Source organism: Canis lupus, chromosome 13 (genome assembly GCF_003254725.2).
Source record: "Canis lupus dingo isolate Sandy chromosome 13, ASM325472v2, whole genome shotgun sequence".
NCBI lineage: Eukaryota > Metazoa > Chordata > Mammalia > Carnivora > Canidae > Canis > Canis lupus.
This window is the reverse complement of record NC_064255.1, coordinates 1389091-1413899: the sequence shown is the minus strand read 5'-3', so window position 1 is coordinate 1413899 and position 24809 is coordinate 1389091. Positions and strand designations below refer to the sequence as shown.

At 37.3% G+C, this 24809-nt stretch overlaps 1 protein-coding gene across 22 annotated transcripts in view; it reads right to left on the bottom strand.

Moving 5' to 3' along the window:
- The window catches only part of VPS13B (vacuolar protein sorting 13 homolog B), a 733580-nt gene that overhangs the window by 558835 nt on the left and 149936 nt on the right, over positions 1-24809 (bottom strand). The window contains exon 18 of one of the 22 annotated variants that reach the window (XM_035714530.2): positions 1799-10348. The exons of the other annotated variants lie outside the window; for them this stretch is intronic. Coding sequence (XP_035570423.1) covers positions 10287-10348 — 62 coding nt within the window. The 3' untranslated portion in view covers positions 1799-10286. Of the gene's footprint in view, positions 1-1798; positions 10349-24809 lie in introns of those variants that run through there. 22 annotated transcript variants of the gene reach the window in all.

Here is a 24809-nt window from a genome sequence, read left to right as displayed (position 1 = left end):
GAAGGAAAGGATTTGGCAATGGTTCTGATTGCACAGATCAAATTTTGATTGAAACTTCTAAGAAATCCTTCAAATGTATATATAGCATGCAATCTATTAATTGTTAATTAAAATAGAAACTAGTCTGAAAAAAATTATAATGAAATGCAATATTTTGATGTTAAAAGCTCCTTCTTCTAAAATTACCCAACATCCTGTATATTACAGCAATTGAATATGTTAGCCATAAGAAGGAAAAAGAAAAACACAGCATACTATTTAGCTGTGACCAAAGCCAAGTAGTATCATAAGAAAATACATTTCTGGAACATAAGAGTAAATATAAATTCTAATGAAAAAAGTAACTATTGTTATAAATTTTTATTGAGCATTTTAAGAGCTGACATAATTTGGCAGTAAAATACACATTCTCTCACCTTCTGTCAGCTGTTATTTCTGTAGTCTCTACACACTTGCAATACTCAATATAGGTTCAATTTCAAATGAAGTAGATACTTACTGATCAGTAAATGATTACTGATCATTTGATTTATCTCTCCTCAATCATTCTGATTTCTGACTTTAATTCAACTTTATAAGACATATGGAATTCCTAAATAGGAATTCATAACTTATCTTTAGAGATTGATTGCTTAATTAGAAAATGAATGAAAATCAATACAACTATCAATATCTTTACCTTATTACTGAACTTTTAAAATACTACTTTTCTGCATAAAATTAAGTTTTCACAAGTATTGGTCCTTTTAGTATTTTACTCTTGTAATAATATTTATACAAGTCACTGACAGAATTTCAACATATAAAATCTAAGAGAAAATGCTCATTCTTAGTTACATAGAGAATGCTCACCTATAATTGAGAGTGAAAATTGTGACAATAATAAATCTAAGTGACATGCCTCATTTATTTTACTGATGTTGTTAGGCTATTATATACAATGGTAAGTATTTTCTCACACAAATTCAAGAATGCCATAAATGACACTGAAGTAGCTATTCTGCTGCTCAATCTTTTAAAGACTGAAATCAGAGCTAAAGCCAACGAGCAGATTTTAGATGAATACCCAAGCTGAATCTGTACTTGCATATATCCCTAACAAAGCAATAATCACATTTTAAGGTAACGGTAAAAATAGCAACAATTTTCATTTCTAGAACAGTCATGTTATGCCAGACATTCTATATTATTTCACTTACTTCTTACTATAAGCTTATAAAGCAGTACCACTGGTCTTTCTCAGTTTACAGAGAAAGAAACTGAGTTTTAAAGAGATAAAGAGATTTGCCTAAGTCACATGATTAATAAATGGTTATCTATTCCTAAACAAGATTCAAACTAGCACTGACAAGACACTTGGCAAAACTAGAGCTTTATTTCCAATAAACAATGTAAGTCTTAAATAAGAGTTACAGATACCTAAAATCATTCTCAATTAGGCAAGTTAATGTAAGGGTGGAGATGGGAGTCCTAAAAATTCTTAGGGGAGAAAAGCAAACTTCTGATCCCAAGAAAAATAAGAACAGCTCTGGAAGCCAGCAATGTGCAGGTTTCTGCTATATGCAAGAAACCTGGGATCTTTAAATTTTGTCCTATACAACACCAGAGAGTTGTATGGATCCAGTGAGGGACTAGTTAAACTATAAAAATTAGCAACACATTCTCATGAAGAGTTTCAAATGCCTAAATAAAATTTCTACAAAGAAGTTTACTTGCCTTTTTCAGAACTAAGGCCAAAAAATAAACAAGTTCTATATATTCAACTAAAAAATAAAATATGAAAAAAATAAAAAAATAAAAAAAAATAAAATATGGCTCTTGGGGATCCCTGGGTGGCTCAGTGGTTCAGCGCCTGCCTTTGGCCCGGGGCGTGATCCTGGAGTCCCGGGATCGAGTCACGTGTCGGGCTCCCTGCATGGAGCCTGCTTCTCCCTCTGCCTGTGTCTCTGCCTCTCTCTCTCTCTATCATGAATAAATAATATAAAAATAAATTAATTAATTAATTAAATATGGCTCTTGTAATTGAGTAACAGTTACTTAAAAACAAAAGAAATTAATGAGTTACTACAGAAATATGCAAAATGGGTAAAAGAAATAGATACACTACTCTGTAGATATACTATTGCCAACAATACAGAATTCTCCAAGTGACTACATAGTGTAAGTCAGAAGTCAAGACATATTTGCATTATGACTACTGAATGTGGGATTTGATAAGTAGGAGTAACCTTTCAAACCATAAGTCAAATTGTCTCACTCCTTTAGTTAAAATCCTCCAGTAACCTCTCATTGCAATAGAATAAACTCTGAAATCCTTACTGTGGTTTTTTGCAAGGCTCTGGTGGCTCTGACCAAATTCTCTAGCCTCATCTCCCTCCTTTCCTTTTCTCCATAGTGGCCTTTCTTTCTCTCCATTTTGCCAAGCTGTTGCCCATAACAGAGTTCTTAGGCTGGATGTCCTTGTTTGGACTATCCTACCACCAGATCTTGGCCCTACATAAGAATAGGGACATTATCTGCATTACTTTATATCATCCACGCTCAGCACTACTCCTAGCACAGAGGAAGTATCTGATATTTACTGACTGACCAAATGAATGAATGATTGTCATCATCCCAAGGTCCATCCTATCCAGGTTTCTTGTGACAACAAAGATGTGCCCCCATGGATCAGATTTCAACAAAGGACACACTGCCTAGCTGCAAGGAGTGTGATAGCTGACAGCCTCCAGGTGTTAGCTTCATTAGCTTTTGCCTCACCTTTCCAGTCAGACATATTTCTCTCCGGGAAGTCCATAGCCATCATCTGAGAAATGGTGGTAAAAGGGTCTAGTCATTTCCACGCAATGCAGGAGTCCTCCAACCTTGTTACAAAGGTCTCTGTTGGGTTGGAGGGGACTTGATCAAGTCAGCATCACAATGTGACAACTGCTTCTGACCAATCCTGATACCACTCTTTTCTTTCCACAGGTATTCTTCCCCAGTAAACTCTCACGAATCCTAACTCCATCTCAGTGTCTACTTCCTGGAGAACCTGACCAGCACTGTTTCCATTTCAAAACTCACTCCGTATGCCTATAAATTAAAATGGCATGTTTAACAATGCACAGAGCTTTCATATCAAGTATCTGATGAAATACTTAATCACCACCTCCACTCTCTACTGCATTCACACACCCTCCCTCTCTCAAACTCCTAACAGAAGCACAGGGCACTTAGATGATTACTTTATTTATATATAATTCTTAATTCAAATGTTACCTCCTCTAGGAAGCCTTCAAATATCATCAACTGCTCTTTTTCTGTGGCTCCCTTTTGAACATCTAGCAGTACCTATCAAACTATTCTGATGTGCTTCTATGTCTGTTTCTCTATTAAGGATGGAGTTCCTTCGATATATGCCTGCCTCATACTAATAACCCCTGCACCTTACAAGGCAGGTAGTTCAAGTGGGATGTTCTATAAATTTCTTGATGACAAAAGAAAATGAACTAAAATTTTTTGGAAACCTTTAAAAGCATGTGATTTTACATAGTTTTATTTGTAAGGTTAAATAACTAGTCAGAACATTCAAGCCCCAAACATTTGTACACTGTAATCTAAAAATAAAATAACTTTATTCTTCTTAGTGAATAAACTTTGTCAAAATTTAAAGTTACTATTCAGTTTAGAGGCCTAGTTATTTTGAACTTTTTAGAACATTTCCTTAAAAATAATATATTAGTTACCAAGGAAAAATGAAGCACTGCTTTTTACAACTCATTAAATTTCTTTTCAACTTCATATAACCTGTCAGTTCTCAATTATACCCTCCTGGGACAACATCAGGCCAAATATTCCTAGCATATAAGGATAAAATTAAACTATGAAAAATGTACATGCACAAAAATAAAGTATCTAGCAAAAAAGCATTTTATGAATTAGAAATTTTAATTTTGAGAATTGTTTTGCAGCAATAGTTAAGCTTCAGTAATTTTTTTAATTCAGTGAGTTAAAATGAGCAAACAGCGTTATTCCTACACATAGTAACCACAGAATAGGTGAACAGTTTTTAAATCCTAGTATTTTAAAGGAAGGCTAAGCCTCCCATAGGAAATAAAAGTGGAAATGAGTCCAACAGAGAAAATGGCTTGGTTCCACACCCTTAAAATTCCCTACAGCAATGCATCAAAAAATAAAATAAAATAAAATAAAATAAAATAAAATAAATAAAATAAAATAAAATAAGCCCCCAGAGTCTGGGTCAGCAGCATAGTGTTACAACTTAAGCATTGGGTCATCAGTGGCAATGGTAGGTTGATTAAGGGTTTAGGTAATATATTTACTTACTGTAGTAAGGAGCTGTGTAACAGTACTGCCAACAGTACAAAGAGTTCTTGTGTGGATATCATGTACAAAGAAATACTATAGCCATCTGCTTATATTTTAATATTGAAATATGAAACATATCAGAATACTTTAATAAACAGATAAACTATATTGTAAATACTAATAATTCAACTTGTTAAAAAATTAAATTGAGCTTCTCCAGCAATCTATTAATTATATTTTCCAAGAAAAAACATTTAATTTTTATTACTCATTAAAATCTGATCCAAATTGAAATAATCTTCTTCTAATATAGGGAATAAAAGCAAAAATACAATGGTAACATGGAAAAAGGCAATTTTTCACTTAATAAAGTTACTCTCAAATATAAACAAAGTTTATTAAACTTATGGCATGAATACATTAAGTTTAACACTGATTTGTCTGCATATTTTATAGGCCAACTCCAATTAGTGGAATAACTGTTATAAATTACATTATAAATATATTTCCATTCTCCTGGTAAACCTATTTTGCATTTAACCAAGAAAAGAATCAGAGCACAAAGAGTGGCATACTATGTTTGTGACATATATATGTTTACTTAATGCAAAAATTAATGACGGTCAGTTTAAGGATCTATTTCCTTAAAAAGTAGAAGTGTTATAACAATACCAATAATTTTGATTTCTGAAAGTTGCTATAAGTAACCTATAACATGTATTTTGAGCAAGATTAATACTAAGAATCAAAGGATGATAACCAAGAATCATAAAAAGTGTCCCAGGGGCGCCTGGATAGCTCAGCGGTTTAGTGCCTGCCTTCAGCCCAAGGTGTGATCCTAGGGTCCCAGGATCGAGTGGTCCCACATCAGGCTCCCTGCAAGGAGCCTGCTTCTCCCTCTGCCTGTGTCTCTGTCTCTCTTTCTCTATGTCTCCCATGAATAAATTTTAAAAATCTTTAAAAAAAAAATTTTTAATTTAAAAAAAATAAAAAGTGTCCCTATCATGATTCAGTATTTTTCTTAGGATTATTTTTGCAGGAAAATAACTTTTAAAAATACTAATATGCATGGAGATGCAAAATACTTTACCTAAAAAGCAACTATCAATTATCTAAAATCCAGGTGTTAATGTATCCCCAAAATATTAACTTGGTAGTATACTATTTAATAGCCCAATTAAAAAGAACATTTTTGAAACATATACTATATTTGGCATTGTGGTAGACAGCATACACAGGAATATGAAAGAAGTACACCTAACTCAAACTAAGGTATATGAAGCTTCAGTTAAGTCTTAAAGAAAAAGCAGTTAAGCAGACAAAAGGAAGAAATGATTATGAGGGTAGGAAAACTGTTCCAGGCAGATGCAACACCATGGGCAACAATAAAGGATAGGAGGTTATGTGTGCTTGGACAGACAATATTTCAAAATAGCAAAAGAAAAGGGCTTCAAGAACATGTCCAGAGAAGAGTCCAAGAGATCATGAAAGGATCTTGTACTGACTTGCAACGAAGTTCCAATTTTATAGTGAACACAAATGGGAAACCACTTAAGGACATAATCAGAATTCTATTTTATAACAATCAAAAACTGCAATGGAGAGAAAGAACTGGAAAAGAACAAGAAAGGACTGAGAGATCACTTGGTAAGATCCCAGTTGGAAATAAGACATGGTAACACAAAGTAGATAATTTTTACTACTAAAAACTAAATTTCCAGGCAGCCCAGGTGGCTCAGTGGTTTAGCGCCACCTTCAGCCCAGGGGCTCATCCTGGAGACCCAGGATCCAGTCCTGCATCAGGCTCCCTGCATGGAGCCTGCTTCTCCCTCTGCCTATGTCTCTGCCTCTCTCTCTCTGTGTCTCTCATGAATAAATAAAATCTTTAAAAAAAAAAGTATCCAACATATTACTTAAAATCATCTCTAATAACAAAAGTGGTATAGCCCCGATAATGAATATTTAATAGTCAGACTTTTTTAAAGAAAGCATTTTTTTATTTTATTCTTTTTTTAATTTAAATTCAATTTAGTTAACATATAATGTATTATTAGTTTCAGGGTTAGAATTTAGTGATTCATCAGTGACATATAACACTAGGCACTCATTCCATCAAGAGCCCTCCTTAATGCCCATCACCAACATACCCTATCCCTCTACCTACTTCCCCTCCAGCAACCCTCAGTTTGTTTCCTAGAGTTAAGAATCTCTTATGATCTGCCTCCCTCTGTTTTTGTCTTTTTCCTTCCCTCCCCCTATGTTCATCTGTTTTGTTTCTTAAATTACATGTATAAGTGAAATCATATGGTATTTATCTTTCTCTGACCATTTCCCTTAGCATAATATCCTCTAATTCCATCCATGCCATTGCAAATGGCAAGATTTCCTTCTTTTTAATGGCCAAGTAATATTCCATCGTATATATGTGCCATATCTTCTTTATCCATTCATCTGTCAATAGATATCTGGGCTCTTTCCATAGTTTGGCTAATGTGGATACTGCTGTTACAAACATTGGGACGAGGGGCCCCTTCAAATCATTATGTTTGTATCCCTTGGATAAACAGAGGTCAGATTTAAGAGACAGAACTGACAGAACATAATGATTCCTAAGTTTTCTACATAAGACAACAGGTAAATGGTGATACCATTAGTTATGTGAGAAAGGAAAAATTAAATTTCAACTTAAATATAGTGAGTTTTAGATACCTTAGCACATGCAAATGAATTTCTCAGTTTTAGGAAAAACAACTGGTCCAGAGAATTCAATGAAGCAGTTGTCAGTGTATAAGTGGTAGCTGAAGCCACACAGGAGGAAGAGTTTATTCCAAGTACTTCATCAAAGTCAAATATAAAAGACAAAGGAGAGGAGCCCACAAATCAAGAAGAGAGTTCTGTGTCAAATATGGAGTTAAGGAAGATAAAAACTACAAAATATACACTGGATTCAGCATCAAAGCTAAGTGGAAAAGCAACCTGTACATCATTCTAAGTTATTTCTCTGTGAAGGAAAAGAGGAAGATGGGATCCCTGGGTGGTGCAGCGGTTTAGTGCCTGCCTTTGGCCCAGGGCGCGATCCTGGAGACCCGGGATCGAGTCCCACGTCGGGCTCCCAGTGCATGGAGCCTCCTTCTCCCTCTGCCTGTGTCTCTGCCTCTCTCTCTCTCTCTCTGTGTGACTATCATAAATAAATAAAAAATCTTAATAAAAAAAAAAAAGAAAAGAGGAAGATAAATGAGAAGCTGAAGGGAACTTAGAATCTAAGGAAATTCTCTTTGTACACTTTTCACAATGGGAGAGAGCAAAGTATGTGACCATCAAAAAGAAAAAAGTTTTAATGTAATGTAATAAAAGAAAAACAACATAAAATGGTATATTCATAATACAGAATGATGTGAAACTTTATGTATAAGGACATGGGTTAGAAGGGAACATGGAAAATTAAAAACTCATGTTATTTTTGTGGTATTTTTTCCTTTTATGATTTTCTTTAATGTTGCCCTATGCTTTCACAATATAAAAATAAGTAAAAAGAAAATAACTACTATATGTCTCTTCACCAAATTCCATAATATTAAAATATTTAGTGATGGATTGCCTTATGATTAATAATCTAATGAAAAATAGATTAATGATCCAATCCTAATTTTCTAATAATCATCTAAACCTAATCCTAAAATGTGCCTTCCTTAAAGCGATCAGGTTGTTTCAAAACATCCCAGCTCTATAAGACTTCCATGTCTCACTAAACTTGGAAAATATGAGGCAAATGACATATTAACTTGAACAATCATAAAAATGCTTAGAAAGTAAAAGGCTCATTTAATGAAAAAAAAACTTAGAAATGTTTCCATATGTTTCTATGAAGTATTCTCTCCCCACTAAATGAACACATTCAAGATTTTGTTTCTGGCTTTGTTTCAGAAAAAAACCCATCTGCATAGTACAGCACTTACAAGTACATCTCAGTCATGCAATAGTAATGTCACAGCTCATATATCAAATAAAAATCACATTCAGGCCCACACAACCTCACAGACCCAAAATCTTCCTTTCTAATAAGAGTACTCCTGAGAGAGCTTTCACTGCACCTCACTGCTGCTGCTGTCACATGACTTTGTTAGAACTTAAATCCTGAAACTAAAATATCAAACAGTTTGGAGTACACTTGTAAAGGACGTGAAAAACCAACTTTCTCTAGGTATAAATTATGAATATTTCCTTCTACAAAAACAGGTACCAAAGTGGTGGAAAAAAAATCCAAAACATTAACCATTAACGATGGTATGCTTCACCATACTTTCTTAAATTAAGCATATTTCATTATATCAAAGACATGATAAAATAATAATGCTTCGTGTAATACTTAAAATACTTTGACACAGTTTGAAGCCATGTCTATTTAATCCTATATATATGTACATGAAAATATATTCATCATATATTAGAAATATTCACTTATCTAGAGCAGTGTTCGCAAATTTTATAGAGTTGTGTAACTAACATTATTGCTACACTATCCATGTATCGTTCATGCTCTTATTTATCTAATAAAGATTCAGTGGTATTTCACAGGGACTAAGAGCTTGGACACTGTCAAAACACATGTCGTGATATTACAGCTCTGCCACTTACTAGATCTATACCCAAGAACAAGACCGTTTATCTCTCTGTGCTTGGGTTTCTCATCTGTATAATGAGGAGAATAATAGTACCTTCCTCTCAAAACCATTGTGAGGACTAAAAGACCCAATAGATACCAAGTACTTAGAAGAGTGTCTGGCAAATGGCAGGCCAGTAATTATCTAATACAATTTATTCTTTAAATTTATCTACAATTTTTTACTTGTATTCATGATAAATTTATTTCATGAGCAAACTCTTACTCCATTATCTTAAGCAATAGTATCTGAAACCAAAGTATAATATGTGGGATATATTTTTTTCCCAACAGAGTAGAATAATTTTTACAATTAAAAACAAAGTTTCTAACATACTACTTAAAATCATCTCCAGTAACAAAAGTGGTATGGCATCAATTATGAATACTTAATAATTACATTAGAGCTACCTTTTGAAGTACACATTTAAAAACTATGTGTCTCAAAATAAATTTTTTAATCCATTCAAGAGGAAATAGAAACATTTAAGTAACTAACATCCTATGATAAATACATTGCTGGATGTCACAAGAACAGTAAACAGTGTTTTCTGTAGGGAAAGGGCATTAGAAAACAAAAAATTCAATGTCATTCAATGAGTAACTGTCACCCTGGTCAATTCCAGTTTTAGGGCTTAAAAATCCCACTGGTTCTGGAGCACCTGAGTGGCTCACTTGGTTAAGCATGAGACTTAATTTCAGCTTAGGTCGTGATCTCAGAGTAGTGAGATAGAGCCCCATTCTCAATGGAGAGTCAGCTGGAGATTCTCTCCTTCTTTCTCTTCCTCTGCCCCTCCCCCTGCTCATGTGTGTGTGTGTGCTCATTCTCTTTCTCTCTAAAATAAGTCTTTAAAAAAAAATCCCATTGGTTCTTCTATCAAACAAAATTCCTCTTAGTTTTAGTTCCTTTCCTTTACTGAATTAGAAAATCCCATTACCCTTCATAAAATTGGGAAATAATCCAGCATATATTTTACTGTTTGTGTCAATAACATTAATAATACTAGCCTCCAGTTATTAAGCCAGGCACTGTGATGAATGCAATTTATCACTACAAACCATTAAAAATGTATTATTATCCATATTTTACAATAAAGAAACTGAAACTTGAAGAATCTAAGTAACATGCCTAAGGATCCCACAATTACTAAATGGCAATGTGGAGGAAGGGGCAACCTGGGAGAAAAACTTAAATTATAAGGTCCTGACTATATCAGACAGCCAAGAATTGTCCTTCAAAGTGATCATAAGCTAACTACATCGCTGCTTCATTAATCAAAACATTTTTGGTACTTCTCACGGCTATATTTATGGTCTACATGTCATTCTTTCCAATTGTCCCAGTGATGACAAATCTTGGCCATTTTAGAGGTGAATCTGAATATTTGAAAGAAAGAAATACTATTTAGAATAAGGTAAGTGACAGTGGATCTCAACAAATCTTTATATTCTAACAGCATGATTTTAGACATATACGTAAAATTACATTTTGTTTCTTTGACACTCAATCTTAAAAGAAAAAGAAATGTGTATTTAAAACTAAGGTACTAATTTCCTATCTGCTAAATTGGCTGCAGAAACTATTTAAAGAAGTTTTTTAAATCTGTGAACATAGCAATGTCTAGATTGGAAAGTACTGGCCAAAAGAATTACTTAGAAAAGCAAGAATTACTAGGATTCATAAGTTTTAATTTCAGTATAAAAGGATAAGCTTCAAAGACATGTCTTTTAGAGGATAGCCATTAAAGATTCTCCCTGGCTTTAAAAAGCTAATATTTTTATCATTTTAGAATTTTCTTCATTTTCGTCTTCATATATAGCTTATATAAAACCTGTTCATTATTTTTAAGAGTATTTTCTGGGATCCCTGGGTGGCGCAGCAGTTTGGCGCCTGCCTTTGGCCCAGGGCGTGATCCTGGAGACCCGGGATCGAATCCCACGTCGGGCTCCCGGTGCATGGAGCCTGCTTCTCCCTCTGCCTGTGTCTCTGCGTCTCTCTCTCTCTCTCTCTCTCTCTCTCTCTCTCTCTCTTTGTGACTATCATAAATAAAAATTTATATATAAAAAAAGAGTATTTTCTAATGTGTGATCAGCAATACTGCTCAAAACTCTGACTAGTAAAGAGTAAAATTAGGAAGAGTTTCTCAGTTCTTCTGGTGAATCTTTTGATTTGGAATAAATCCAACATCATGTTAGCTCTTTCACCAATGTACTGACTCATGTTCAAGCTACAGATTCATATACCATAGGTGTCCAATATAACCTATAACTTTTCTGTCCCAATCAAATCTTACTAATTTTATTAGTTTAATCCAAAGTGCATTTTAATCTTTTATGCTTCTTCTTAGACTTAGAGATTCACATTTATAGGAATAACAACTCCAACCAACTGAGAAGTAATACCTAGTTTAACGTGCATGTATTTTTCATTCTTTCCATCATGACAACAATATAAATAAATAGAAATGAGTCTAGGTGAAATACCAATTAATATATCTCTGGTAAAGATTCCAAACCATCAGTTATTATACTTTGTATAATACAATTATATGTATTTCTTAGGACTCATACTGACCAGAAACAGAAATCCAACTAGCTTAAACAAAACACTGGGATTAATTCGTTTACAGAATACAAAGAAGGATTGAAAACCCAGTGATGACAAGGAAAAGACCAGACCTCAAAATCACCAGTACCAGAGTCTCAAATGACTTCAGAACTGTTTCCTTATCACTTTATTTTTTTTTAAAGATTTTATTTATTTATTTGAGAGAGAAAGAAAGCATGCAAGAGCAGGTCCGGAGGGATACAGAGAGTGTATTCATTTTTTCCAGTCTGGAAAAGCAGACTCCCCGCTGAGCAGGGAGCCCAATGTGGGGGCTTGATTCCAGGACTCTGGGATCATGACCTGAACCAAAGGCAGTAGCTTGACTGACTGAGCCACCCAGGCGCCTCTCCTTATCACTACATCACTTTCTCTGCAGACTTCACTTCTCACTATAGTAAGAAACAAACAATGATAATTCCTAATCTCTACATTTTATGTCTTCTGCCAAAGGAAAAAACTAACCTCATTTTTTCTGGTTCCAAGTTCAAAAACCCCAGGGAAGAATTCTGACTGGCCCAATTTGGGACTTGTGGACTTTTAACTTAAGGTAGGCACCATTACTGCCTCAGCTTGGATAAGGTACTTAACTCTAGTCAAATAGATAAAGCAAACTAAAGAACATACCAGGTGTGGCCACAACATTTTGAATTTATGTGAAAAAGCAGCAGCTTCCCCCAAGGGGAACCTTAACCTCTACTCTACCTCTTGAAGCAAAGCCATAGGCTTAATGAGGCATGTGATACATAGAGGTTCCCCAAAATGCCAGATTCAGTAAGGACTCAACTAAACAAACATAATGGTGTTCACTGTGCTACTATAGCTATTCAACTCTATATTCAACTATAGCTATTCAGCTCTTTCAAGGTGTAAACCAGATCAATGAGCAGAATTCAAGGCCATTCACATAATTTTGCCCAATGGTACCTTGAAAAATCTTGTTTTAATTTACTGACCCTTGTTGTCATTGGCCGACCTGTTTGGTCAGCCCCCAGAAAACTACAAACTGGCAGATTAAAGTCTAAAGATTAGGTGTCACAAAATACAAAAGAAAGAGAGTTGAGGGGCACCTGAGTGGCTTAGTCTGTCAGGTCCTGGGATTCAGCCCTGGATAGGGCTCCCTTGCTCAGCAGGGAGTCTGCGTCTTCCTTTCCCTTCTCCATTCATGCTTGTTTCTCTTTCTCAAATAAATAAAGGCTTAAGAAAAAAAAAAGTATAGAGAAAGAAACTACCGGAGGAACAAAAACTATAGGAAAAAAATCACAGCTGATCAAATCATCTGTGAATCTTTTCATGCCCACAGCAAGGGCCCTTTCTCGGAGACCAACCTGATTCAACCAGCACCACCGAGACTGCCCACATCTATCACTGCAGCAGATATGGCAAAACTTTCACCATCACATATTGCACATAAAGTAAAGAATTCTGTTTCCAATGCAGAGGTTACCACAGTATGGTCAACTCATGATTACCGGAAGTCACCCAATTTATAATGTGGTGGTTAAGGTCACATTGTACCATGCACTGTCACCCCATTTGTGTCCAGTGCATTTCTCCCAAACTCACTACTTCAGACCTTTAACATCTCACTCCCACTCACTCTGATCAGCTATCTCTGGCCACACCAGTTTGGTGTTCAAAACTAAGCTGCTTGCTACATATTTTTTGGCTTTTAGGACCATTTACCATCTAACAGTGGTATGCCTTCTCTTACAAAGAACAAGTCAAAAGTTGAATATTTGATGGACATTCTGTGCTCCCTACCTAATCCACAGGCATCTAAGATTGTCAAGCACTGGTATGGCCTCTTAATAAATCAACTCAAGAAGATTTCTGACTATTTTCCTCACCTTCTTTTGGTCCACATAATTCAGTAAAGTAGTATGGTCACCAAATGCAGCTATTCTAACAAAGGATACATCTCCTCCTGACTACCTCCCAAGGCAATGATCAGGAAAAAAGCAATTGGGATTATAAAAACCAAGAGTCCGCAAACATTACCTGGAAAGATCCAGAAAGTATTTTAGGCTTTGTGGGCTACATATGATCTCCGTCACATTCTTCTCCTCCTAGCCCAACTCTCTAAAATTACTTTTAAAAAACTGTTATTTTGTGGTATATACAAGGACAGGCCATAGACCAGCTGTGGCCTAGGAACCTTGTTTACAAACGTCTACTATACATCTATTTTGAAACCTCAGGATTTTATCCTGACCACTCCTGGGCAAGATGCATCCTACTTTCACCAAGAGCAGTCCTGAACAAGCCTAACTGGTATACCTTCCAGGTACCCATCAAGCCAAAGGAAACATAGCATTCAAGCTTAATTGTAGTCCTGTCACCTTGATTCTCTTATTGACCTGAAATGGTCCCAAATGAGGCAAAAATTTTGTAAAAAGGACTAGACAGTTAAAGTTTTGTGAGTCAGATAATCTCATCTGAATACAAATTCAGCATGGCAGTACAAAAGCAGCCATAGACAATAAGTGAACAAAAGGACACAACCAGATTTTGCCCAAAACAAGCCTAGCTACTAGCAAGACTAGATTTCTTTCCTGGTTTGGGGGTTGGTTCTTTTTTGTGGGGGAGGGCACTAATAATAGTAATAGCTCTATTTTTTATCCCACAAGGATTTTCATAGAAAAGAAGCCAATTCATATACATTTTGTAATAGTAAGGTTCCTAAGCTTCATATTTGTGTTCTTTTCTATTCGGAGATTCAAATTAAGTTGCAAAATTAAGTTGCTAGAATAAAGAACATAAAAATACCACATATGCTATATCTGAAAAGTATAAACTAAAAACTATATACACAATTTAATTCAAATAAAAAATGCATTATTAGGGGCACTGGCTGGCTCAATCAGAACATATGACTCTTGATCTCAGGGTTCTAAGTCCAAACCCCTGTTTGTAGAGATTACTTAAAAAAAAAAAAAAAATTATTAAAGCCTAGCATGTGATAAATCACATGGCCAGAGATATGAAAGTATAGTACTTCATTTAATCCACCAAATCACCCTCAAAGGTACCATCTGATATGGAAATCAGATTCAAACATGCTTTGTCCTTGAGTATGTGGACAAAAGTTAATAATAATCATATACCTAAGAAAAAAGCTACTCTAAGGAATAAATGAATACACAGAAACCACTAAAAAAGCAATAAATGAAAAAAAAAAAAGCAATAAATGAATACACATAAACCAATACAAAAGTAATCACAGAGTAATCACTTATGTGTTAACTATTATTATTATTAAACAGGTATACATAGGTTACATTTTTATAAACCTGCCAAGTGATCCCTTATAACTGTTTTGAACATTTACTTAAATGATAAAAAACTAAATAGAAAATTCTGTGTCAATTTTGCTCCTAAACTAGTTCCAGTACAATATATTTTTTAAACAGTCAATCTGGGGCAGCCCAGGTGGCTCAGCAGTTTAGCACCGCTTTAGCCCAGGGCCTGATCCTGGAGATCTGGGATCAAGTCCCACGGTCAGGCTCCCTGCATTGAGCCTGCTTCTCCCTTTGCTTGTGTCTCTGCCTCTCTGTCTCTCTCTCTCTCTCTCTCTCTCTCTCTCTGTCTCTCATGAATAAATAAATAAAATCTTTAAAAAATAAAAAAATAAAAAATAAAAATAAAAAGCCAATCTGCTATTTTTCAGTTACTTTTTCTTGACTACATTCAAAAATTTAAACTCTTAGGACCTCAAACTAAAGTAAAATATCAATGTCTCACTTTCTGAGCAAGTGCTAATAGAAATATAACATAAGCCATATACACAACTGAAAATTTTGTAGTAATAAGGTTAAAAAATTTAAAATAAGTGACATTAATTTCAATAAAACTTTATTTAACCAAATCTAAAATGTTATCATTTAATATTTAATCAATGCAAAAAAAAAACTTTTATGTTCTTTGATTTTACAGAAAATATTTTAATATAGTCTGTATGTTATAGCCATTTCAATTCAGATTACCCATGTGTCAAGACTCAGTAACCACATGTGGCTAGCAGCTACCATATTGCTGAGTTATTAAATACATAATTCTCAAATACGTTAAATTTTCATCATTTTCTCCTTCCTCCTTCAGCATTCCCTTTTCCTCCTCAACCCCAATACTTAATTCATTTATTCATGTAATCTGTTAAGATGAGAATACATTCCTTTGGAAAAGGAGGGAGACGAGAAAATAATACATTTGGAAAGTAATCTGGGAACAGCTACCCTAAGAGATTTGGGGGCAGAGGGTAGTGAGGTACAGATAGATGAACTCTACATTGAAATACGAAGTATAAACAGGGATAAGGGATAAGCCAAGCCAAAAAACAGAGGGACACAACCGGCAAAGAGTACAACATGGTAGAAGCTCTGAATAGAAGACAGTGTGTATATTTCAAGAACAAAAGAGAATGAAGATCAATGTGGTAAAGCACAGTGAACAAGTCGCATGTGGTTTGCTACAACAGGCATTCAAATTTTCCCTCAGAGAGACATGAAAAAAATCTTAGAATAAAGGGATTAGTAACTGGCTATCTAAAACTCATTCTCCTTTCTTAGTTACTAACAGAACCCCAGTTTTGTTCAGGGAGGAACAAATCTAGCTAAAAATGCCTCCATAACTACAATACAAAGCAGATATTGTAAAGTGAAATATTGTTTTAAGAACAATACAGAAGAGATCTAATAATAGTAAGACTAAGGCTGCTATCCTTACAAAGGCCCACTTGGAAACTTGGCCGTTCACTGGTAGCATGTAGGAACTTGCCTTGCCTCCATTCTCTAAATTGATGAGTGGCCTACTGTGCTTAGTCTTTTGTACAGAAAATATGGCTTAAACTGAACACCTGCTTTGGAGTATGCTCAAGCATACCCCTCACAGGAAATAGCACATGTATCGATCTCTCCAAACTACTTCTTTTTCCCTTGTGATCTGACATGAGCCCTTACTACCTTGCTATATAATAAATCTTAATCATGAGTATAACTATATAGTGAGTCCTTTGAGTTCTTCTGGAGAATCCCCAAATGTAGGGTTTTGGAAACACCAGACAAAAATCCACATAGCAATTCTATTTTAACAATTTTTCACAAGTAACTTAAATTATACTCTTTTCTTACAATTATCTCCCATAATTTAATTATATCCTTTATTTTAAGTGGTTGACTTTGCTCACTCACTAATAAGGACATTTTCCTAGCTCCTAACCACTAACTATACTACTGGTGTCAAAGGTGAGGGAAAGAGAGGGAGTAATCTTAGAAATTGGTAGAATTTGTGAACTATTTCCATTCTGAATACTCATCAAAAAGAGCAGACATATAAACACTTATCTGTAGACATTCTCAAAGTAAATACTAGTTGCTGAGGATATAACAGGGGAGTAAATAAGATGTGGTGCCTATGCTCATGGAAACTGCCCTTTAAATTTTCTATTTAAAGAAAGATCCTCTCAAGAACTGACATTTGAGCAGAACTCTGAAGGATAAGCTAATATATATTAAGTAAGTGAAATAGAGGGAAAAGAACATTGCAGCAAGTTGGAATACCTTGAGAAAAGCCCTAAGAAAAAAGAAGCACAGCTCTTTTGAGAAGCTGAAAGGTTAATAGAGTACAGGGCCAGATTTGAATCTTTATCCTACAATAAACAGAAAGTCAAAAAGGAGTGATAAGATCACATCTGAAGTTTTCAAATTTCATTCCAATACATATTAGACAATGGATCAGGAGAAAAAGAAATTATAAAGTTGACCTCAAGTGTCAGAAATAAAGGTGAAAAGTGAATGTACCGTAAAAGTACTTAGAAAATAAATCTGGTATTTGGTGACTGAGCACTATGGGTATGATTACACATAAGTAGTGAGCCATATCTGCCAAGTTCTGATCTAGACGATGGAAAAAAATGTACAAATTGAGATGAGTGATCAGAGGAGATACCTGTCCAATAAGAAACAATGAAATAAGTATCCTAGCAAGCAAATGTAATATAATCAGGTATTACCTTAATAAAAAAGCAGGGGACTGCCAGCAGATAGATGCCTTCAAATAGGTCTCGTAACAGAGGGGAGTACCACATCCAGAGGGCTAAAAGTAAAGAAAAGCCTCCAGAATCTATGGCAGTCTGGAAAGGTAAATTCATGAACTTTTTGGAGGGTGGGGGGGGTTGTTGTTGTTGCTAAAGATTCTGAGAGAGAGAGAGAGAGAGAGAGAGAGAGAGAGAGAGAGAGAACCAGAGTGGAGAGGAGGAGCAGAGGGAGAGGGACGAGCAGACTCTACACTGAATGCAGAGCCCAACACAGGGCTTGATCTCACAACCCTGAGATCATGACCTGGGCTGAATCAAGAGTCAGACACTCAACTGACTGAGCCACCCAGGTACCCATATCCAGAGTCTTTGATGGGACAGAAAATGTAGCTCAGGAGAACAAATAAGCATCCAGCAACTCAAATGGCAGTTTAACATGGCAACTTGGCCAACTCAAGTAGAAGTTCAAGCAGTAAGAGTTAAAGCACATAGTCAAAGCAGAATTAACAGCAAAGGTGAGCAGGTAACTCACCTGATTGTGTATTCTTTAAATCACTCTCAGATTAATGATAGTATCAAAATCAAGGCTGAAAAAAATGGAGAGATCAAGTGGTTCTAGCCATAAAGAGTAAGGTGGGTCTGGAATATCAAGTAGGCTCTAAGAATTACTAAAAAGTGAATACTACTTATGGGAAAAGATGTACAAAAGTAGGTCATTCAGGTAAGGAAGAAATGGTGAGTTCCACTTTCCAATTTACAACTAATATTAACCTAATACCACATGAAATTTTCAAGTGTTGTCTCTCATAGTCCATACAATTCTAATAAAACAGAGTAAAGCTATTTCTAATTACTTACTAAAAACTTTCTGTCTGGGGGAGGAGCAAGATGGCGGAAGAGTAGGGTCTCCAAATCACCTGTCTCCACCAAACTACCTAGAAAACCTTCAAATTATCCTGAAAATCTATGAATTCGGCCTGAGATTTAAAGAGAGACCAGCTGAAACGCTACAGTGAGAAGAGTTCGCGCATCTATCAAGGTAGGAAGACGGGGAAAAAGAAATAAAGAAACAAAGGCCTCCAAGGGGGAGGGGCCCGCGAGGAGCCGGGCTGAGGCCGGGGCGAGTGTCCCCAGGACAGGAGAGCCCCGTCCCGGAGGAGCAGGAGCTGCACCAGCCTTCCCGGGGGAAAGGGGCTCCAGGGAGGTGGAGCAGGACCCAGGAGGGCGGGGATGCCCTCGGGCTCCCGGGGACACTAACAGACACCTGCGCCCCGGGAGAGTGCGCCGAGCTCCCTAAGGGCTGCAGCGCGCACGGCGGGACCCGGCGGGACCAGGAGCAGCTCGGGGGGCTCGGGCGGCGGCTCCGCGGAGGGGGCTGCGCGGCCCCGGGAGCAACTCGGAGGGGCTCGGGCAGAGGAAGAGGCTCCGTGCAGAGGGGCCTGCGCGGTTCCAGGAGCAGCTCGGAGGGGCTTGGGCGGCAGCTCCGCGGAGGGGGCTGCGCGGCCCGGGAGCGCGAATCCACCAGCGCAAGCTCCGGAGCACAGGGCGCCGGGACACAGCCCAGGATCCGGCCTCCTCCGGGACAGGCAGAGGCCGGGAGGGCCCAGGACAGCAAGGACGCTCCTGCCCCAGCTGAGCAGATCAGCGGCCCCGCCCCAGAGCCTCCAGGCCCTGCAGACGGAGTTCCTGCCGGAGCTGAATCCAGGTTTCCAGAGCTGCCCCGCCACTGGGGCTGTTCCTCCTGCGGCCTCAGGGGGTAAACAACCCCCCTGAGCCCTGCACCAGGCAGGGGCACAGCAGCTCCCCCAACTGCTAACACCTGAGAATCAGCACAACAGGCCCCTCCCCCAGAACACCAGCTAGACGGACAACTTCCAGGAGAAGCCAAGGGACTTAAAGAACACAGAATCAGAAGATACTCCCCGGTGGTTCTTTTTTTGTTTGTTTTTGTTTTTGTTTTGTTTTGCTTTTTGATTTGTTTCCTTCCCCCACCCCCTTTTTTTCTCCTTTCTTTTTCTTTCTCTTTTTCTTCTTCTTTTTTTTTTTTTCGTTTTTTTTTTCTTTTTCTTCCCTTTTTTTTCTCTTTCTCTTTTCTTTCCTTCTTTCTCTCCTCTCTTTTTCTCTTTTTCCCAATACAACTTGCTTTTGGCCACTCTGCACTGAGCAAAATGACTAGAAGGAAAACCTCACCTCAAAAGAAAGAATCAGAAACAGTCCTCTCTCCCACAGAGTTACAAAATCTGGATTACAATTCAATGTCAGAAAGCCAATTCAGAAGCACTATTATACAGCTACTGGTGGCTCTAGAAAAAAGTATAAAGGACTCAAGAGACTTCATGACTGCAGAATTTAGAGCTAATCAGGCAGAAATTAAAAATCAATTGAATGAGATGCAATCCAAACTAGAAGTCCTAACGACGAGGGTTAACGAGGTGGAAGAACGAGTGAGTGACCTAGAAGACAAGTTGATAGCAAAGAGGGAAACTGAGGAAAAAAGAGACAAACAATTAAAAGACCATGAAGATAGATTAAGGGAAATAAACGACAGCCTGAGGAAGAAAAACCTACGTTTAATTGGGGTTCCCGAGGGCGCCGAAAGGGACAGAGGGCCAGAATATGTATTTGAACAAATTCTAGCTGAAAACTTTCCTAATCTGGGAAGGGAAACAGGCATTCAGATCCAGGAAATAGAGAGATCCCCCCCTAAAATCAATAAAAACCGTTCAACACCTCGACATTTAATTGTGAAGCTTGCAAATTCCAAAGATAAAGAGAAGATCCTTAAAGCAGCAAGAGACAAGAAATCCCTGACTTTTATGGGGAGGAGTATTAGGGTAACAGCAGACCTCTCCACAGAGACCTGGCAGGCCAGAAAGGGCTGGCAGGATATATTCAGGGTCCTCAATGAGAAGAACATGCAACCAAGAATACTTTATCCAGCAAGGCTCTCATTCAAAATGGAAGGAGAGATAAAGAGCTTCCAAGACAGGCAGCAACTAAAAGAATATGTGACCTCCAAACCAGCTCTGCAAGAAATTTTAAGGGGGCCTCTTAAAATTCCCCTTTAAGAAGAAGTTCAGTGGAACAGTCCACAAAAACAAAGACTGAATAGATATCATGATGACACTAAACTCATATCTCTCAATAGTAACTCTGAATGTGAACGGGCTTAATGACCCCATCAAAAGGCGCAGGGTTTCAGACTGGATAAAAAAGCAGGACCCATCTATTTGCTGTCTACAAGAGACTCATTTTAGACAGAAGGACACCTACAGCCTGAAAATAAAAGGTTGGAGAACCATTTACCATTCGAATGGTCCTCAAAAGAAAGCAGGGGTAGCCATCCTTATATCAGATAAACTAAAATTTACCCCAAAGACTGTAGTGAGAGATGAAGAGGGACACTATATCATACTTAAAGGATCTATTCAACAAGAGGACTTAACAATCCTCAATATATATGCTCCGAATGTGGGAGCTGCCAAATATATAAATCAATTATTAACCAAAGTGAAGAAATACTTAGATAATAATACACTTATACTTGGTGACTTCAATCTAGCTCTTTCTATACTCGATAGGTCTTCTAAGCAAAACATCTCCAAAGAAACGAGAGCTTTAAATGATACACTGGACCAGATGGATTTCACAGATATCTACAGAACTTTACATCCAAACTCAACTGAATACACATTCTTCTCAAGCGCACATGGAACTTTCTCCAGAATAGACCACATATTGGGTCACAAATCGGGTCTGAACCGATACCAAAAGATTGGGATTGTCCCCTGCATATTCTCAGACCATAATGCCTTGAAATTAGAACTAAATCACAACAAGAAGTTTGGAAGGACCTCAAACACATGGAGGTTAAGGACCATCCTGCTAAAAGATAAAAGGGTCAACCAGGAAATTAAGGAAGAATTAAAAAGATTCATGGAAACTAATGAGAATGAAGATACAACCGTTCAAAATCTTTGGGATGCAGCAAAAGCAGTCCTAAGGGGGAAATACATTGCAATACAAGCATCCATTCAAAAACTGGAAAGAACTCAAATACAAAAGCTAACCTTACACATAAAGGAGCTAGAGAAAAAACAGCAAATAGATCCTACACCCAAGAGAAGAAGGGAGTTAATAAAGATTCGAGCAGAACTCAACGAAATCGAGACCAGAAGAACTGTGGAACAGATCAACAGAACCAGGAGTTGGTTCTTTGAAAGAATTAATAAGATAGATAAACCATTAGCCAGCCTTATTAAAAAGAAGAGAGAGGAGACTCAAATTAATAAAATCATGAATGAGAAAGGAGAGATCACTACCAACACCAAGGAAATACAAACGATTTTAAAAACATATTATGAACAGCTATACGCCAATAAATTAGGCAATCTAGAAGAAATGGACGCATTCCTGGAAAGCCACAAACTACCAAAACTGGAACAGGAAGAAATAGAAAACCTGAACAGGCCAATAACCAGGGAGGAAATTGAAGCAGTCATCAAAAACCTCCCAAGACACAAGAGTCCAGGGCCAGATGGCTTCCCAGGAGAATTTTATCAAACGTTTAAAGAAGAAATCATACCTATTCTCCTAAAGCTGTTTGGAAAGATAGAAAGAGATGGAGTACTTCCAAATTCGTTCTATGAAGCCAGCATCACCTTAATTCCAAAGCCAGACAAAGACCCCGCCAAAAAGGAGAATTACAGACCAATATCCCTGATGAACATGGATGCAAAAATTCTCAACAAGATACTGGCCAATAGGATCCAACAGTACATTAAGAAAATTATTCACCATGACCAAGTAGGATTTATCCCTGGGACACAAGGCTGGTTCAACACCCGTAAAACAATCAATGTGATTCATCATATCAGCAAGAGAAAAACCAAGAACCATATGATCCTCTCATTGGATGCAGAGAAAGCATTTGACAAAATACAGCATCCATTCCTGATCAAAACTCTTCAGAGTGTAGGGATAGAGGGAACATTCCTCGACATCTTAAAAGCCATCTATGAAAAGCCCACAGCAAATATCATTCTCAATGTGGAAGCACTGGGAGCCTTTCCCCTAAGATCAGGAACAAGACAGGGATGTCCACTCTCACCACTGCTATTCAACATAGTACTGGAAGTCCTAGCCTCAGCAATCAGACAACAAAAAGACATTAAAGGCATTCAAATTGGCAAAGAAGAAGTCAAACTCTCCCTCTTCGCCGATGACATGATACTCTACATAGAAAACCCAAAAGTTTCCACCCCAAGATTGCTAGAACTCATACAGCAATTCGGTAGCGTGGCAGGATACAAAATCAATGCCCAGAAGTCAGTGGCATTTCTATACACTAACAATGAGACTGAAGAAAGAGAAATTAAGGAGTCAATCCCATTTACAATTGCACCCAAAAGCATAAGATACCTAGGAATAAACCTCACCAAAGATGTAAAGGATCTATACCCTCAAAACTATAGAACACTTCTGAAAGAAATTGAGGAAGACACAAAGAGATGGAAAAATATTCCATGCTCATGGATTGGCAGAATTAATATTGTGAAAATGTCAATGCTACCCAGGGCAATATACACGTTGAATGCAATCCCTATCAAAATACCATGGACTTTCTTCAGAGAGTTAGAACAAATTATTTTAAGATTTGTGTGGAATCAGAAAAGACCCCGAATAGCCCGGGGAATTTTAAAAAAGAAAACCATATCTGGGGGCATCACAATGCCAGATTTCAGGGTGTACTACAAAGCTGTGGTCATCAAGACAGTGTGGTACTGGCACAACAACAGACACATAGATCAGTGGAACAGAATAGAGAATCCAGAAGTGGACCCTGAACTTTATGGGCAACTAATATTCGATAAAGGAGGAAAGACTATCCATTGGAAGAAAGACAGTCTCTTCAATAAATGGTGCTGGGAAAATTGGACATCCACATGCAGAAGAATGAAACTAGACCACTCTCTTTCACCATACACAAAGATAAACTCAAAATGGATGAAAGATCTAAACGTGAGACAAGATTCCATCAAAATCCTAGAGAAGAACACAGGCAACACCCTTTTTGAACTCGGCCATAGTAACTTCTTGCAAGATACATCCACGAAGGCAAAAGAAACAAAAGCAAAAATGAACTATTGGGACTTCATCAAGATAAGAAGCTTTTGCACCACAAAGGATACAGTCAACAAAACTCAAAGACAACCTACAGAATGGGAGAAGATATTTGCAAATGACATATCAGACAAAGGGCTAGTTTCCAAGATCTATAAAGAACTTATTAAACTCAACACCAAAGAAACAAACAATCCAATCATGAAATGGGCAAAAGACATGAAGAGAAATCTCACAGAGGAAGACATAGACATGGCCAACATGCACATGAGAAAATGCTCTGCATCACTTGCCATCAGGGAAATACAAATCAAAACCACAATGAGATACCACCTCACACCAGTGAGAATGGGGAAAATTAACAAGGCAGGAAACAACAAATGTTGGAGAGGATGCGGAGAAAAGGGAACCCTCTTACACTGTTGGTGGGAATGTGAACTGGTGCAGCCACTCTGGAAAACTGTGTGGAGGTTCCTCAAACAGTTAAAAATAGACCTGCCCTACGACCCAGCAATTGCACTGTTGGGGATTTACCCCAAAGATACAAATGCAATGAAACGCCGGGACACCTGCACCCCGATGTTTCTAGCAGCAATGGCCACGATAGCCAAACTGTGGAAGGAGCCTCGGTGTCCAACGAAAGATGAATGGATAAAGAAGATGTGGTTTATGTATACAATGGAATATTACTCAGCTATTAGAAATGACAAATACCCACCATTTGCTTCAACGTGGATGGAACTGGAGGGTATTATGCTGAGTGAAGTAAGTCAGTCGGAGAAGGACAAACATTATATGTTCTCATTCATTTGGGGAATATAAATAATAGTGAAAGGGAAAATAAGGGAAGGTAGAAGAAATGTGTGGGAAATATCAGAAAGGGAGACAGAACGTAAAGACTGCTAACTCTGGGAAACGAACTAGGGGTGGTAGAAGGGGAGGAGGGCGGGGGGTGGGAGTGAATGGGTGACGGGCACTGGGTGTTATTCTGTATGTTAGTAAATTGAACACCAATAAAAAAAAAATAAAAAATAAAAAATAAAAATAAAAAAATAAAAAAATAAAATAAAAACTTT